The sequence below is a fragment of the Bemisia tabaci genome, chromosome 1, assembly GCF_918797505.1.
Source record: "Bemisia tabaci chromosome 1, PGI_BMITA_v3".
Lineage (NCBI taxonomy): Eukaryota > Metazoa > Arthropoda > Insecta > Hemiptera > Aleyrodidae > Bemisia > Bemisia tabaci.
Genome location: NC_092793.1, coordinates 19,290,707 through 19,308,637, shown reverse-complemented (window position 1 = coordinate 19,308,637; position 17,931 = coordinate 19,290,707). Strand labels below are relative to the sequence as shown.

Below are 17,931 nucleotides of genomic sequence, written 5' to 3'. Positions count from 1 at the left end.
AATTCCATATAATTTTCGTGAATTGCCACTGATTTCATTCGGTCCATTCAATTCAAGCACCGCATTTGTACTGAATGATGTGAGAAGGGTATATGCATCTGCGTCACTTATGATGCATATTAATGAATGGTCGCTGCTCGGTCATTTAATTTTCTCTATTTACAAATGTGTCAATATTTTCGAGGTATAAATCACCTGTTGAATGCTAAAAGAGTGCGATACAAATATTTCAACTTCCAAGTAGCCCATATTGCATAACTCCCGAGATCAAGGAAAACTTTGTTTTTCTTTTGTTTCTTCGAATATTAGGAGAAATTCTGTCCGAATTGACCCATAAGACAAATAGGAAAATTGAATCAATTGTGCCCAAATGTACCCATCAAAGGAGGTAAATACCCTCAACTACGTAGTTTCCTAACCTTCGATGGAGCTGTAATTTTTACTGGTAGTAACACGTAACTGCATCTTTCGTTCGCATGAGAGTTTAAAATATCGCCTCTAATATTGAAAAAAAATCGGTGATTCCGGAAACAGATTTTAGGATACTTTTCCCTGGAACTACCGCCGAAAATAAACCTTAAAACTTACAAGGAAGATGGACACTTGAACGCGGCAACGGTGCTGTCCGGTCGTTCCGGCGGAGATTTACAACGCCTTTCTGTGGATTGAGAAGGCACTAGGCACGCAATGAAAGGATGAGAGAGTCGAGACAAGAAAACTTACCCCTATGAAAAGCCTGAATGAAAGGCAACAAACGACGATGAGTTAACAACGAAACACCTGTAAATTCCAGCGAGAGTCCATTGAGCGCTGACCCACGGACCGTGATCCCGGAGAATGATCGAACTCAGGTGAAACAAAAAGACTGCGTTTGGAGAAAACAATCGCTGGATCGGTGACAAAGGCCTCCCTCGAAAAGGCTAGAGCCGTTTAAAGGATGTACAGAGCGTGCAAACTCCATTCGAATAGAGACGAATAACAATAAATTAATGATTCGAGAGGTCGGAGCCGCGCGCGTTCGTCAGACGAAAGGTGAGTGAGAAAAGCAAGGTGAAAAAGATCCATCGAAAAGGCTCGAGTCCCGAAGGAAATAAAGGTACAAATGTCAGAGCTCGGGAAGACTGCGTGACACCACGTGACTCGAAATTCCGGGAAATATCTCCCTCGGACCGCAGGATGGTGGGCGGGTGTGAGTGAGGGTGCAATAGTGCAGCTCATCTAGCTTCTTCTGTCTCTAGATCTGCAGGCAACTCTTTTTTTCTCAGCTATGCGAACAGTTGAAATTAAAGGGTCGTGGCATTGCTGCCGAATTTTGTCCGGTGGCTTTTACATGAACTTTTTACAGTTTATTCATGAAATTTCCAGTGTGGTGTATTACGGCGATGAAGCGAGGAGTTCAGGGTTTTTGTAGAAGGTTCCTCAAAATCTTCCTACAAACTGACAGACTTTGAAGGAACATCCCTTAATTCTACCTACGCGATTGGCACATTGACCACTGAAAATTACAGAAAACAGACTATTCGTGCCGAAACGAGATCAGAAGCGTGTCTATGTAGGGGAAATTTCATCCTGCTGCATTCATAAATAAAATCCACGCTAAGATCTTGGAGCTATGACAATTTACTCTTTATTATGTCAATAACTGCTGCGTTTTCGTTCAATGATCATGCTAGAATCGGTGAATTTCGAAAATTCATAGTGAGCGTGGAAAAGCTCAAAACTACAAAAAATACCTACTCTAAATTCTATGCAACTATGGGATTAAGAAAATTAGGTCCACTCATCACGAATAAAAACCCACCGGGAACGGGGCTCGGGGAACTACTCACTGCGAGAAATTAGAAGAAAATTTTAAGTGTCGAAAATCCGATGGTGAAGAATATTTAATTACTGGGAAGAGTGATCAAGACCGGAGGGCGCCCAAAGCTGGCGCTGAAGAATTCAACCGGGAGGAGACACAAATTTCAATTACCCGAGCAATTAAAAAGGCCTTCATTTTTCGGGCCGAAAAATAATGAAGAGTGACATCTCGGAGGCTACATATTTCATTTTTCTGCGAGCCAAGAAACGCTGCGTAGAATATTTTTCCATTAATTTAACCTTTTTCCCTTCTTCCGCGCCCGGCTCTTATCACCCTCATGATGCTTGATATTTCACTTTGGCGCAGGCGGGCTCCGGCTGAAATTTATAACTCCGAAAACAGAGAGCTCCAGGTGGAAATAAATCATTCTCTTCGACGAAAGGGGAGGGGGCGTATTCAGGCCGGGCAGAAATTTGAATGAAACGCCCTGCCCTCCTCCCCCGCGCCGACCGCGCCCCTAGACCCCCCCTCCCCGCGAGTTTCCCCTTCCCTTTCCGCGAGCTTTGATTTAAAGACCGCGCAGGGTCGCAGGGCCACCGACGACCGGCTGGTGTTAGAAACAAAGGCCGCGCGATGTTGCCGTTTTTCAAGACAAATTCACTGACATAACGTCAGCTAGGTGTGAGCTATACTCGAGGTCCGGGTTTCAAAACCAACTTCCTTCAAAACCACTACCTTCATGATGGCACTTAAAAGCTGGCTAACGATAAGAAAAATACGGATTTGCTTGAATTCGCTGAAACTAGGTTATAACGAGAGCCGGGTTGTCGAAAAATGTAGCATTCATGAAAAATCATCTACTTTTTATTTAGTTACCGGTACCGGTCCTATTCTTCGCCAAAGATGAAGATTTTGAATAAATTGATACCAACGACCTAGGTATTTTCCTAGGTATTTTTTCACGACGATTCTCTCAGAAAGAATTCAAACGGATTACTTGGAAACATTTTTTCGAAGTATCCACACCACGCGAGGAATTTAACAATATTTCAAGGCTACGTCCGCCTTTCTCCGAAATATTAGGTGTCCAGAGAATTTTACACAGATTAATTTCTGAAAACTTTATCATTTCCATGTCCAAATGCGGAGAAATTCTCAGATTATGAGCAATTTTCAGAAAAACAGTTCCATGATTGTTACGATTTTTGGAATCAATATGCAAAAAATTCCAAAGCCGGAAATAAAAACTTAATGGCCCCGAAATAAAATTCTATGATCAACGAATTATTTGTGCATTTTTGCGTTACCAGGGTTGTTCTAATATATTCCCGATATCCCCGGTTTTGTAGGTCTTTGGACCCCCTAAGATGAGAGTTTATCTTCGAAATTTTCCTGGGTTCGGTTTTTCAAAGGCCGAAAGAGTGTCGTCAATACTTTGAAAATCTGTAAATTTTTGGCAAAAATGCAACGCTGCTTTCGGGACACTCATTGCGCCAAAGGTTATCCGGCCGACGACGTTGTGTCGTGTCGTTTGTTTCCCCCTCCCTCTCATCTCCCGCCCCCTGCATTGCGGGGATCGTCCAACCCCTTTGGGTTTAATGAAAACGGTGACCTTTTGCAATTTATAATAACTGCGCTTGAGCCACTGATTATTCTGAAAACTAGGCTAAAATATCGCCTCCTCACACGTCTTCTGCAAAGAGCCTCTCCTCCTTTTCCCCCTCCAGGGGGAGGGGCGGGGGGGTTGACGCTCAGTACCTAACTCGTCGCGGTCGGTGTCAAAACCTCTCATGTCAATTATCTGATGGGCCTCGGCGTGAGCATTCGTATGGGCTTTAAAGACTCATCAGGAAGTGGACATACTAGCTTTTAACACCAAAAGGACCGACCTTCGCGTGATGCGTGAATGATTCATTTACACCCAGCGCCATTCGGAGCCGAGTGGATTTTAAAAGTTTTCTAATTACTTCTGAAATTGTTTTATCTCCGTCCGAACGTTTGAGTTGCTCGCGTTCTCTTTAGGCTACTGCTGTTGTCAAGGCAAGGAAGAAAAGCCGAGAGCAGCTAAAATCATCCATTAAGATTTTAGGTTTGAACGACTTAAGGGAATATTTAGTTGCTGGTTCATGAAAACCACCTCTCAGTCTCTTCTTCTTTTGATCCTTGAAAATTGCTTAAAATTGTATCACTTTTATGATGCTCTCTATTCGATGTCGTGTGGTAATCACGGAGGTTTTTAAGACACCAGCAGACTGTGTCTAGAAAGCCAGATTTAACTAGATTCAACTGGTGCAGGTCATAAAATGTGCATATTTTAAAATGTGAAAAAGAGTTAAGAACACGCAAAAAGGTAGAAAAAAAACGAGTTTGTGGCAGACAGACAAAAAATTTGAGAGTAATCAAACGAGCCTTCAGAGACAAGAAGTGGAGGAAGGAGGAAGAGCAGGAAAAGAGGAGGAGAAGAAGAAAGAGGAAATAAAATAGAGGAGTACAATGAGAGAATGAAAAAGGAGAGAACTAAAGGAGGACCTTTCTCAAGATGGGTGAGGGGCGTGCTACTATTATCAAACGAGAAGGTATGCGTGATCGACAAGAGAGATGGAGAGCGTCTACCAGGAAAGCAAAACGTGAGATATATTTGACCATGAAGGTACAATATTGGTACATAGACAATAGAACTCATTGCAAAACGTACTTATACGTATTTTAACTGATAATATGACAAAATTTGTTCAGTCGCTCTCATGAATCCTTGAGAAAATTCAGGGCATATGTACAAGTACATTGTATTGCTGCACAGAGGAAAGATGGCATAATTAATAGGGCATGGCCCATACAGTTTGGATAGCAAATCCGTTCTCTCCCTTCCAGAAGAGAAGAGTATATTACTGACCGAAGTCGAACTACACAGAAAAAATAGCGTTCAGAACTGAACATTACTTTAAGAAACACCAGTGCTGATTGGAATCCTAGTTTTCATTCAAATACAAGCTTGAGGACGTTAGGACTCACGGTATCAGCCTATGGTGATTTTGTAGGATGACAATATTGTCTTTTCTCCATTTAAATCCACTTAAAATATCGATTTTAGGTGAGACAAGCTGCCTTACCATGAATCGATTGTTATAAATACATTTAATGGGAGGAAAAACAGTGTTGTCAACTTGTGACGCCGCGCCAATGGAAGAGTCCTGAGGCTCAGTCATGAAGTCTTGTGACTGTAGAGTGCGATGCCGTTCGATCGAAAACGCCTTATGAGCTTTCAGACGTTGCCAAATTTACTTCATTGAAATGAGGAATAATTTGGGGGATTTGAGGATATTTCTCTTCAAAATTTTCAGAGAATTATATACATAATTTAATATAAAATCAGTGAAAGTTTCACAGAAACTGCTGGTAAATTTCCCCAAAATGAATCATGTTTTTGTGAAAAATGCGGGGTCTAAGGGACACCGTTACGGGCGGCACTGGTGGCAGGTCCTTGTCCCCGGGATGCAGCAGGGTCGGAGAGCAGCGGGCACAAGAGAAGGGCAGTTTCTTAATGATAGTAGATCGTCTACTTCGATTCCGATTCGTGTAATTACTGTCTAATTACGGAATACAGCAGATATTTGTTGGATAATGTCTCGTTATGTTATTTCAAGTTTTGTCCGTCACGTCGCGTCGCGCCTCGTTACCCTCCAAGGACACCACCGTCGCGAGCGGTGTTGCCATTTCGCCCAGGCTGGCAACTCTGAGCTTCGTCCATTTAAATGCATGTGGGACAAATCGATATGCATCGAAGTACAGGCAGCGTACCGAGCTTTTTATGAAGCAAGTTTTGTCACCGTTGGTTGGTTTTTAGCAGGAGAACGGTGCAATAAAGCCAAGCTCCAAATAACTCATGGCTCATTTTTCACAACGTGTCAAAGTAGATCGATATATCAATCTCAAAGAAGCCTTCACTGGAAAAGAAAAAACTTATTGGATCTAGAGTCCAGACTCTTAAAAATATCGACAAGAAAAAATACTCTTGATTCAATGGGATTTTTGCTTAAATCAAGAACCAAGTCTCTTAATTTGAGCGGATTTCCTTTTGATTTAAGCAAAAATCTGATTGAATCAAGAGTATTTTTTTCTTGCCAATGTTTTCAAGAGTCTGGACTCCAGTTCCAATGTGTTTTTTTTCCAGTGTTTATAAACATGTGTTATACTGTTCTTTTCAAATATTCTCATTTTGAATAATGCAGTACGGAAATTTGGGGTTATATTTGAGGTCGAAATTTTCTGGGGGGGGGGGGGAAGCAAATGACACTATGATACTATTTCAAATTCTGGTGGAGGCCGGGGGTTCGTTCTCCTTACTAACTACACCCATTGATAACAAGCTGATAAATGCTTTACTGTTTTTTACAAGAATTTTAAAACGAAACCAATATTTCAGCAAGATTCGTTCAATTTAAAAACCTGCATGTTTCCTTAACTCCAAGATCCACCAACTAGATACTTTCGCCCGCTGTTTCCGAGGGCTAAAAAATTAGCTGCAATACAATATGAAGGGGGTATTTTTTTTGGTAACCACATGCTTGACAGCAAAGACGCTGCACGTCTTGATGCACTCAGCAGCATTTGCGTTTCCTGCACGAGCCAGTAACACGACATACGAGCTTTACTGGGAACGCCAGTCATTTGTATATAAATAAAAAATAAAAAAATGAAAAAAAGCAGAAGAGATAAAGGCTGGGTATTTTCGTAAACAAAGCGAGGACAAAGGCGCTTTGAAAAAATTGTTTTCGCCCAGCTAACACTTCGTTGACGTAATCCCTCTCGATGAACAGCCATGAAAGGGAGACAATGGCCTCGTGTGTCGCGATGGACGACGAGCAATCGGTTCCGTTCGATACTTCCTACGGCGGTAAAGGGAAAACTCGATAGGTCGAAGGAAGCTCTCACGCGGGCTGGGGAGGGGTGGGGGGTGCGGATGCCCCCCGCGGGGTAACCGTCGACTGCTGGGTTAAAAAAGAGCGTTGACACTTTCTGGCGCCTGATTGGCTTCCATCATGCATTCCTAGGTGATTGCTCGGCGCATGCGTGGATCGGCTTCCTGCCTGCTTTGGCATTCATTCTGGATGGATGGCTCGCTTGCGGGGGTAGGTAAGAGTGGGGAGGAGGTGCGAGGGTAGAAGATCCTCCAGCCGTTGAAGTTACCCTTGTCCTGGGTATCACCCTTCCATGATCAATTTTTTTTTTTTTTTTTTTTTTTTAAATTAAATTAAATTCAGAAGAACAATATCGATGGCAAAGTGCAAAACCACTTATCTCTGTTCCCCCGTTGTAGCATTCCTGTCATACTTTATTTTTCCTGGAGAAAAGTCAACGTAATTTCTTGAAAACTTCGTTGAGTTTTCTTCTCTGTTAACAGGATATTCTGAGTAAATCTCAAGCTGTAACTGCGCAGTTAAGTAAGGCGCATTGGCAGTGAATCCTGACCACCGTAAACAATATCGGCACAGCACAGCATTCATAAGAAGACGCAGGAATCAGAATTCCACAATCAATATGAAAATTATGCAGAGGCCAAGCGAAATTTCATCTCCTCCAGGAAGTCCCAAGGTTTGCGTCAAGACTCGAATTATCCAGCTCTCATTTGTTGCCATGTCTGACGCGAAAGATCTTCACAAGAATTATAGAAAAAAGACATCGTATACGATCCTCTTTCTTACTTTGCGTAGGTGTTTCAATTCTGACATAAACCATTTTGTCATCAGGGGAAATTTCCTATGAGAAATGCTGCTGAAGTCGATTCTTCCTCGATGTTCCTTCTTGATAAAAGCGCACAATTCGATAGTGGCGTTAGTAGCAATTTCGGTTAACTAAGGGAAGTTATTTTAAAATTCAGAGGAAAGAGACAGCATTTCAATCTGAGAATTTTTGCTTTGACTAAGGGCACATTGAAACTTTTGAAAGTTTTTTCCTCACAACTGGCCATTCTGAAGAAGAAACTTCAAGACGATAAACTACCGGTTTATTTGACATTTTTGAGCGATTCGTATGCGATATGCGACCACATCCATAAAAAAAATGTCTTCATAGTAGTCTTAGAAATTATACCTTTATTTTCTACACGTGGGTCCCTCTAGATTCCCTATTCCTGTGAATATTTGAGGATTTTTCTACTTCTTATGTTTACAAATAGGCGGCTTGAGCGAATTGATCGTGCTTCGCAACCAACGCATAAACGTGTCATGTGCAGTGAAAACGATGCCGCAAAAATCCAGTCAAAGCAAAACGAGAAAAGACAAATACAAACAGCGAAGTATGAAAGTGATATCGCTTCGACGCGCGAACCTTCATTGTCTCCTCTCCTGGACAATCGTACTGAAAATTGCTGAAAACCCGATTTTCTGCTTATCTTGGCGAAAATGGAGCTCTCGCTCACATGAATGAAACTTGGTCTCTTCAGTTACTTTGCGTTGTACGATGCCATTCACGAATGTTTCCACAATCTGAAACTTTGCCGCGCGATTTCCAGGACAAGCGTTAGACTATCTAGGACGATATTTTATTTCAGAGAGTATTTTTTCCTCACCCTCCTCATGCGGATGGAAACTGTGAATCATTTTACATACCAAAAGAGGTTTAGAGCTTTTAATGGTTAATGACACATGGGGCATAAGAGATCGAGCACTTTCACTTCTGCACCTCGTGAAGAGTTGTCGAGGGCTTTTCGAGCGCTGAGACTGAGATAATATTTTACGAAGGTAACTATTTGCATACCAATTTGAGTTGGCTGAATGTAAAGTTTTCCAATCAACGACAATCATACATCTAAGTATTTTGAAAAAGTGACAGGGTTTTCACGATCAAAATAGAGATCAAACTGAGCGACTAATTGATATCCGGTCAATAGTGCCACACGAATTCCGACATATCCCTTATTATATCATATCCCTTATCATATTTTGATGGTGGAACCCAGGTTAAATGGGCAATACTTTGCAATTAAGGAACTACCATTTCTGGCTCGTGTCAAAAACAGCATATAACAGGGTGTCTACTAAAACAGGCTGGCCAAAAATCAGTACTTTCACTTACTGGTAATACTTTTCGGTACATTCTCAAGAATTTCAGTACCTTTTCAACAGAAAAATTCAGCACTTTTTCAGTGCAGCTACTTGACGAAATTCGAAAAATTTCACAAATTTGAATTTCCAGCTCAAATTGCGACTGAAATGGCAAAATATGAAAAAAAAATTGGACCCTCTAGCGGAATTTCCGCACTTTTTCAGTACTCCCGGACAGCCCTTAAAAAATCAGTACTATTTCCGGACTTTTTCGGACTTTTAGACACCCTGCATATAAGCATTAGTTTCGCTCAGCAATAAGTGTTCATAACAATCGAAAACACAGGAAAAAGCGGAAACAAGGCTAAAAATACACAATATAAAGGCAGGAAGTTTCGGTGCCTTACGGCACCATTATCAACTGCAAAAAACAAAAAAACCAAAAAAATAATGTTCATATAAATAAACCAAATATATCCGTTTTTCATTGCAGAATTTACTCCGAATATGCAGTGACTCGATGACGGTTCAACCGCTCAGGTTCCCAGATGGATTGACTCGACGGAGCGAGGTTCCGGTAAACGGCCGCGCATTGTGGCGAGACAATGAAGCAACCCGTGTAATGTCGACCTAATCACAGCACTTGAGATCTTGTCAAATCCCTCCGCCGAAAGAAAGGACTCACCGAGGAGTGGCGTTGCAAACCTCGAGTGTCATTTTTCGTGCTCCTTTAAACAACAAAAAAAAACTCCGTAATTGGGCCGCCTAATCTTCCGTCCTAAAGAAGAACGACGTATGAGCATTCAGATACCACCAAATCTCCTCGGATGAAAATTGTATTTATGGGGAGAGCAATGAATATTCTCCCCTGAAATTTTCAGGTACTTTAGATCGAACTCCGAATTCAATTCCCTAGAAAATTGGAGGAAAAATCCTCAAAATTACCACTGAAAATTCGTCATTTGTCTCAGAATATTCGGCAACGTCTGCGGGCTCGTACGTCGTTAGAACTTGGAAGGGGAGGCCCTTGAGTGGCGGCGCTCGCATCCCTCGAATTTCGGGAGTCGACAGCTAGGTGGTGAGCTATCTATGATCCTTCGGTTGGGGTCCGCGAGTCATTGGCGCTCCTGACCTACTGTAAGGAGGACCTTTGACTGCCTTTGCCTTGCATTCCGCAGGGCTGTCACTCACTAATTTACGTGTGCGTGGCCGCGCGGGAAGGGTTCGCGCACGTAGCGTAGATTAGCGGCGGATCAACCCGGCGAAGGGACTCCTCAAAAGGTCCTGTCAAAACGAGCACTTCCGCTTCTACTCCCGTCCACGCTCTTGCCAATTTTCCAAAAGTCATATTCCCTCCAACTGGGTGCCTAGTTTGTTTTGTTTTTTTTTTCCATTTTGGGAATCCTGATTTTTCCTGATTTTTGACTGCTAAATCCTGATTTCATAATTTTTCCGAATCCTGATTTTTTGCGGAGGAAAATAGGGAGAAAAAATGGCGAATATAACTCCACAAGAATAGCTCGATACAAAAATCCGATCAGACAGCAGACTTTTCTCAAATCGGATTTTACGACCGATTTTTCCTCAAATCCTGATGCAACCCTTCAGACACTATAATATATATTTTTAGAGCCTGCATTAACAATCTGGGCAATGTAATCGGGTGAGAACGAAGTTGATGAAGTAATGATGATTGGTAATCCCATTTTTGAACATAAACTTTACCAAATTATGAGGGAAGAATGTCGCAGTGTGCACTTTACTATATAGATGAGTATTTGCACAGTTAGTTATGGGATTGCTTACCCAATTGCTTAGTTCTTCGGCTATTAGTCGTCATTGGGCAAATCTGACGTCTTTAAACCTTAACGACATCGATCGTAGGGTAAAAAAAGGAACTATGTACATAGACTTAATCATAATTCCTTTTGATTTAGGTCATCTATGCATGATTACTTTTCAGCAGAGGAACGTCCGATTAGTCATGGCGCACAGTGGGTCGAGTCAATCGGAGAGGTCGGACATGAAATTTTTGACTAAAACTGCAAATTTTGATATTTATTTCGCCACAATTTAAATTTTAAGGAGTGCCTCCGGTAGAAAATTTCAGGAGGAAACCAATGGAACCACTTTTAGAACGTCAAAATTTTGTTTAAACGGAGTTACAGGCGTTTAAAGTTTCCACATTTTGTCCGACCTCTCCAACTGACTCGATCCACTATGTAGCGGCGGAATTTTTCGCAAGAGTCATTATGCCCCGATGAAATTCGAATGAGTTGGAGTCGAACCTAAAGCCCTGGATAGACGATCAAATTCCGAACCAATTCCGATAAAAGTAGACATGCTGAAGACTGATGGCCACCATCTCTCATCAAATTTTGACGGGCCACACTATTTCGTTCGAAGTAAGATCAGAATGGAGTGCCACCATTCATCATTCCCTGCCACAGGAAACATTTCTGCCAAGTTTTCATTTTAAAACTAAGCAAATTAATGAGTTTAAGACTGATGACTCCCAACACTTCGATGCTACTTTAATCGGAATTGGTTCGGGAATTTGATCGTGTATCCAGGGCTTAAGAGCCGACTTGATTTCGGCGACATTCTGCAACGCCGCTCGGGTGGATTCTTCCTGGCGTTCACGATCGACCCTCGCGCGAAGTAAAGAGATTTCGGCGCGGAGTAGGCTGCGACTCGCGAGTCGGGATTGTCGAAGCAGGAGAGCTCTGGGTGTCTCCACTCCACTCACTTATTCTCCTTGTTTGTTTTCGCTTGTATTTTTCTGTGTAGTTAAGCTCATTGTCTGCCCATGTCTTCATGCGAGACGTGAAGTGCTGAGCGCCGCCGCCAACCCCCTCCCCCCTTCCGGCGACCCCGCGAACCCGAGGGCGAGGTGACCCACTCGACATGATGTGTCAGTTTCTGGTGACAGTTCTATGAATGCTACTATGATTCACCATTCTCTGCGTTTTACCGTTGCTCTCCCCCTTCCCCCGGCCCTCTTACCCCCACCCTTATATCCCCCTCTTTTCCTCTCTTCCTATCCCTGACGCAAATTTCAACCCTTTAACTCCCGACGATAGAAAATTGGGAAGGGTTAGTTGCGCCGTTGTAGGTAAGTGCACCGCGAACAATATACTTGCCTTCAAGTTGAACGATTTTTCAATCATTAACGCTCCCGATTATTTGAAAAGAATTGTAAGGCTGGTCCAGATTTCAAAATTCCCTGACTTTGCAGGAATTTAAGACATGAAATTTCCCAAGTTTTCAATGCTTGTTTGGCAGCATGACTCATAAAATTAGTTTCACGAAAAATTTTAAGCGCGACGTCTCTTAAAATTGAAAAAAAAAAAAAAAAAACTGTTTTGGCTGATAGAAAGCATTTCAAGGTCCGCATTAGATTTCCTTGACTTTTCAGGAAAAGGTCACCTTGTCTACGCTCCTAGAAGTTCTCGGTCAGGCGGCTCCTTAAAAGATGAAGCCAGAGCATCAATTTTAAGGGCCTCATTCCAACCTGACGAAGCTATCTTCATCCGTCCATGCTGCTCCGTCAGCGAGTCTAAATACGCTGTATGAGCCTTTAGACGTTGCCAAATCTCTCCGATAAAACATATACTTTTGAGGAAAGTTACGTATATTTTCTTTGACATTTTCGTTCATTGAAGATTAAATTGCTAACAAAATGTTCTGAAAAATTGAAAAAAAAATTCAGAATATTCTGGTGAATTCGGTTTGTATCTGTCGCAGGCAGATAGTAAAATCAGGCATTTTGTCAAATGCCTAGGCAAATAGTCAAATATTCTGACTTAGATTGAAATTCTGATCCTTCTTAGTAATTTCAGACCAAATAATTCATTGCTCCTGCAAGAAAAAATTCTCAGTAAAAATGTGAACACACAATAGTATATTAAACGATTCTTAGCTCCTGAACAGACACTAATCTTGAAATTTTCAGCATGTCATAAAATACACAATTTTTAGAATGTGAAAATACACAGATATGAGACGGAATTGAAGAGGTAGAGACGAAAAGAGTTCGTAGGTTTGATGAGTTATTTTTTCAAAAACGTTGAAAACTCGCGAGCTTTTTGCCATAAATTCACAAAAAATTGTGTAAACCGTCAAAATTTAACTATGTGCCTAGGCATTTGACAAAATGCCTGATTTTACTATTTGCCTGCGACATATTGAAGGAAGTTTGGCAACGTCTAAAGGCTCATAGGGCGTTTTTCCACAGCACGATATAAAAGTGAACCGAGTCTCGCGGACGGGAGGGGACGCGGCGTGACGTGTTCTGTGCGCTCCGCTCCTTACGACGACGCCGCCAAGTCGTCGGGAAAACATCCATTTTTACTATGGGTGGAGGTGAGAGCTCGGTTCGATCGTGGGACCCTGGACGTCGGGCCATGGCCACGTGACCCCGGCGCGGCGGCGGCGTCTGGACGCAGTCGCGGTCTCGCGGTCGTCGCGGGGGTTAAGAGGGGGGGAGGGGGTTTGCATCGGTGCATGCGGATTGTGGAAGGTGAGTCAAGATTGGAGGCGGGCTCCGAAAATCGCCTACCTCCGTGAGCTAGACGTTGGACTTGAGCGGTTCTTACTTGACGAAGAGGTGGGGAGGGGGGGGGGGGGGGGGCGTCGCTGGGTCCGGCTATTCGTTGCACGTGCTCCGGGTCAGACCGCGTTGAACCTGCGACGGCCCACGGTCGGGTTGCCGCGGAAATAGGATCTCAAGTTGGAATTGGAGGCCCGCAAGGATGACATCTTGAAATAGTTGAATGTTAATTTTATCCAAATTTTTAGAAGTATTGGTGGGATTTTTAACGGAGTCTGCGTTAATTGTACTAACAATATTATTTTGACACCCCCCCCCCCCCAAAACAAAAAAAAAACATATCACACGTATAGCTAGAAATTTCTGGCATTTTCAATCGAAAAAAGACTGAATCTGTAGTGCATCCGTCTCTGGACCGAAGTGCATAGCGGAGTAGTGCTTCATTTTCCGATCTAGAGATGAGTGCACTCCAATCGTAGCCCCTTTTTTTTATTGAAAATGCCAGAAATTTCTAGCCGTACGTCTCGTGTGTTTCAGTGGCGTGGCGTGCTTTGCGATATATCGATTGTTATGCCATTTAAACCTATGGAAAAGGATCGATAAACAGGGTGTTCGCAGCGAACACCTTAATAATCGATTCTTAACCATAGGTTTAAATGGCATAACAATCTATGTATCGCAATTCACGCCACGCCACTGGTGTGTTTTAACTTCAAAGTAGCCTTGTCGGGACGGGAGTATACTTATGATGGTGAACAGAAAATAAAAATAAAATAAAATAGTGGATGATAATATCATACGTATACAGTGGGCATCTTGCGTGCCAGAACGGACTGGTTTTGCGGCACCGCAAGCATCTTTTACGAGCGAAGACTAGGAGGAGATAGCCGAGATACGCACGTAAATTTAAGTCTTGATTACCTGCAACAAAAAGATAAATTAAAAATAATTAAGATTGATTACCATAATAACTTACGGTTACATTCACTTAGGTTGTTTACGAGAATATAAAATGGAAGAACTGATAAAATCGTGCGTAACGTGATTACGCAGAAAATGGGACTATTACACTCCGAGGATACAGCCAAATGAGAGGACTTTACACACAAAGGTAATATCTCATGAAATTCACATTTGGCACACAGAAAAGAACTTGTCGCATGCTATTTAGTCGTCAGAAAGAGCCCCTGACCGAAACTTTGAAACTGTTCAGTGCCTACAAAAAGAACGTTTCCGAGCCTAAAAGTTGAGCAACTGAAGCATTCTTTTCCATGTAAAAAAAAGTAATTCTCTTTTTAAGGAGAGAAAAATCATGTAAAAATGCATGTGACCTTAGAAACAAGGGAATGGAATTTCCGTTTTTCTTGAGCTATGAAGAGTCAAGTTTTTCAAATTTGCTGGGACTATGTTAACGCTGTGCGTCAGATTGGAAAGGAATGAGTTTCACAACTCACAGAAACATATTCTGATGATTTCAGCTTAAAGATCAGCCAGAAATAATACGATCCGTCCAAACGCCACGTTTCTACGTCTAACATTAACGAAGCTATCGCTCATCAAAAAACACGGCGTAGGACGGCATCCACTACAATTGAGCATACCATGGTTGAAACCTTAGTGGAAGAAACCACGGTATGCACTGCCGCGGTGGATGACGTCATACGCCGTGTTTTCCGATTAGTGATATCTTCATTGATGTTGGACGTGAAAACTTGGGTGTTCGGACGGAACTAATTACTTTTTGTTCAGTTCTGAGCTCAAATCATTGCGACATAATTCTGTAACCAGCGCAACTGGCCCATTGAGTAAAAGGGTCCGTGCGGAGTGGGAGAGTAATACAGCCGTGCTAAGGAAAGACGCCGTATGAGCCATCAGACGTTGCCAAGTTTCTTCCGATAAAAACCGGATTTACTGGGAAAATTCTAAATTTTACTCTCCACAATTTTCGGCCAATTTGGTACGCATTTTAATCTAAAATATCTGAAAATTTCAAGGAAAAATATGCATGAATGTCGTCAAAAATACATGTTCCGTTGAGGGAAATTTGGCAACTCTCGAATGTCCATACGGCGCTCTTCCTTAGCACGGTAGAATAGGGAATAGGGATAGACAAAGGCTGGACGTGGGCGACGAGAAGCTGCGGGACAGAGCGGAGGTGGTGGTGGAGGCGGCAACAGGGGCAACAGGAATCCGGGATCCGGGCGAAAGGGTCAAGAGCTAGAAACAATGGGATGCAAAACGCGCGTCGTCGTGGGGGAGGGCGAGGGAGCGTGTCCGCTGAAAAGAGTAACAAAGTAACAATCGTTTGTTCCGGCAGGTTTTTTCGGGGGGATAACAAATTATGCCCGGACCGGAGAGGGCCCGCCGGAGACAGGCTTCCGAGCGTTGCCAGCTGCCCGAAAATTCCAACTTCCATCCACCATCATCGCGTCCGTGGGAAAGGGTTGGGGATAGAGGACTGCACCGTCAGAAAAAGTAACCAAAATTTCAGGTTCGCTGAATGGAGCCGTAAAACACGAAGAAACACAATAATCGACGGTGCAAACTGACTCAAACTACGTTTCTCGTTTGCGAGTGATTTAAAAATCACTATCGCTCTACATTTTTAGCTTCTTTTTTTAAGTAGACAATATCTATATATTCACATTTCTGTGATAATTCTCAACAGGCAATTTTCCCCTCCGCATCTAAGAGAAAAAATCACAGCAATTTTGTCTAAGACTCCTGGGCCGAGTACAGTAGTTTCTCATTTAAATAATATAGTATGGACAGGAGTCTGCGACCGTCAGCAAACACCGAGATTACGTGGTTTGGTACGTTAAACACGTCGCACAATATGTTGCTTAATTTTTTTTGTTAGTAAAATGGACCAAATCTTTGAATTGCAGTTAGGTTAGGTTCAAGTCGCCAGGATCGAGGTAGGATTGCAATGGTGAGACTCCAATAGACGCTATTAGTGGCGACGTCATCATAGGGATTCTCCATTATATCGAATTGGATCCGAACAATGACATTGGCATAACCCCTTTCAATGCTGCCAATGCGCTAAGTGAAATGTTGGTACAAACGATTGAGATCCACTGAAAAAAACTCCGCCGTGCGGAGGCCGTACTTACGGGCTATACAAACACACCGTCTGCGTTCCGGGCAATCAAAGCTACGGCTCCAGCACCCGGAACTTTCTAACTCTGAGCCCGGAACGGACAGTATGTCTACGTAGCCCGTAACTTTTTTTTTCAGAGTCAGAATAGTCGATTGCAAAGTCTCCGTTTCGAGTGTGAACACGGTGTGTTCAACGCTCAGTATTTCAGTAAGGTAAGAGATGATGTCATCTATTACCGATTCCGATTGTCAATACCATCCTGCATAAGTCCCGTAATAAACAATTGTTTGAACAAATGTTTCACCCGCGATATTTCGCTTTTGGATGGCCACGTAGAGGCACACGACAAAAACAGTAAAAAATCGTCTCGATCCGAGGCCGGTCCTCGGTGTCGAATTTTGGGAAGTTCACGGATTAAAACTGTGGCTAAAATTCGATTTTGGGTTCGAACGCGCTGCGTGGTACCAGCGCGTTCGCGGTCGTGTAATTATTAGAGTGCATCGACAATTATTACGAATGGGAATCAAGGGCCCGTATAGACACATTCCCCGCAGACCAAGAACCGCTTAACTCCGCGAGGAAACTCGGGTGCATCCGTCGTTTCTGCTTCGGATTCCCCCGAATCAGTGCATTGTATCATACGCACGTATAAATTATTTCCGATCATGGGAGCAATATTAAAAAAACAAAAAAAAACTGAACCGTAGCTACGTGGAGCTCACCACTCAACCCTTGCTTACAACATTTCACTGACAAGCAGTGTTGCCGCATTTATAAAATCGTAAAATTTGTCGTCTATATGAGGTGATGAGTGAAGGAAATCTGGCAGCGAGGCGTGGGGACACAGATAAAAAATTGTGCCAATGCTGATCTCGGCGACGTATACGGGAATCATTCCTGGTCCAACGGTCTCACGTTCAATAAAGCGGAAACACGACAGAATTTTCTGGGACAGTTTACTCAATTTTTGAGGTTTAAACCTTCTGAGTACTCCAGAATTTTATAGCTGGACGTGCTGTTGTAAGGTTGTGCTTACTGTTCACACTCTTGATTTTTGCAGAGAAACGGCCTATAATAATGCTACTCATGGCCGGATTAAGGGGGTGGCCACATGGGCCGCGGTTCATGGCGGCAAATCTAAGGGGCGGCAAAAATTTGCAATTTTTTAAAGTGTAGGTATAAAAAAAAAAAAAAAAAATCGGATTTATAAAAACAAAATTACAAACGAGAAAAGGCGACAAAATCTCTCATTTCCTGAGAGTATAGTAATTTCTAATTTTGTCGTCTCTTAGTGATACAAGAGACAGCACCTTCAATAAGTCGAGTTAATAAGAGAAAGACGAAACAAGCAATTTGGCCTGGAATGGCGCGACTTAGAGAGAAATGATAACGAGGACTAGAGATAAAAAGGAAAAGCCCTCGGCGCGGCGAT

The 17,931-nt window shown here is 42.7% G+C and overlaps 2 protein-coding genes across 2 annotated transcripts in view; both read right to left on the bottom strand.

Moving 5' to 3' along the window:
- Snoo (Sno oncogene) overlaps positions 1 to 17,931 on the bottom strand; it is a 250,063-nt gene that overhangs the window by 120,779 nt on the left and 111,353 nt on the right. The window lies entirely within an intron of this gene.
- The window catches only part of LOC140226069 (uncharacterized), a 149,909-nt gene that overhangs the window by 53,597 nt on the left and 78,381 nt on the right, over positions 1 to 17,931 (bottom strand). The window contains exon 6 of the mRNA XM_072306524.1: positions 14,197 to 14,317. Within this exon, the coding sequence (XP_072162625.1) occupies positions 14,303 to 14,317 (15 nt within the window). The 3' untranslated portion in view covers positions 14,197 to 14,302. The remainder of the gene's footprint in view (positions 1 to 14,196; positions 14,318 to 17,931) is intronic.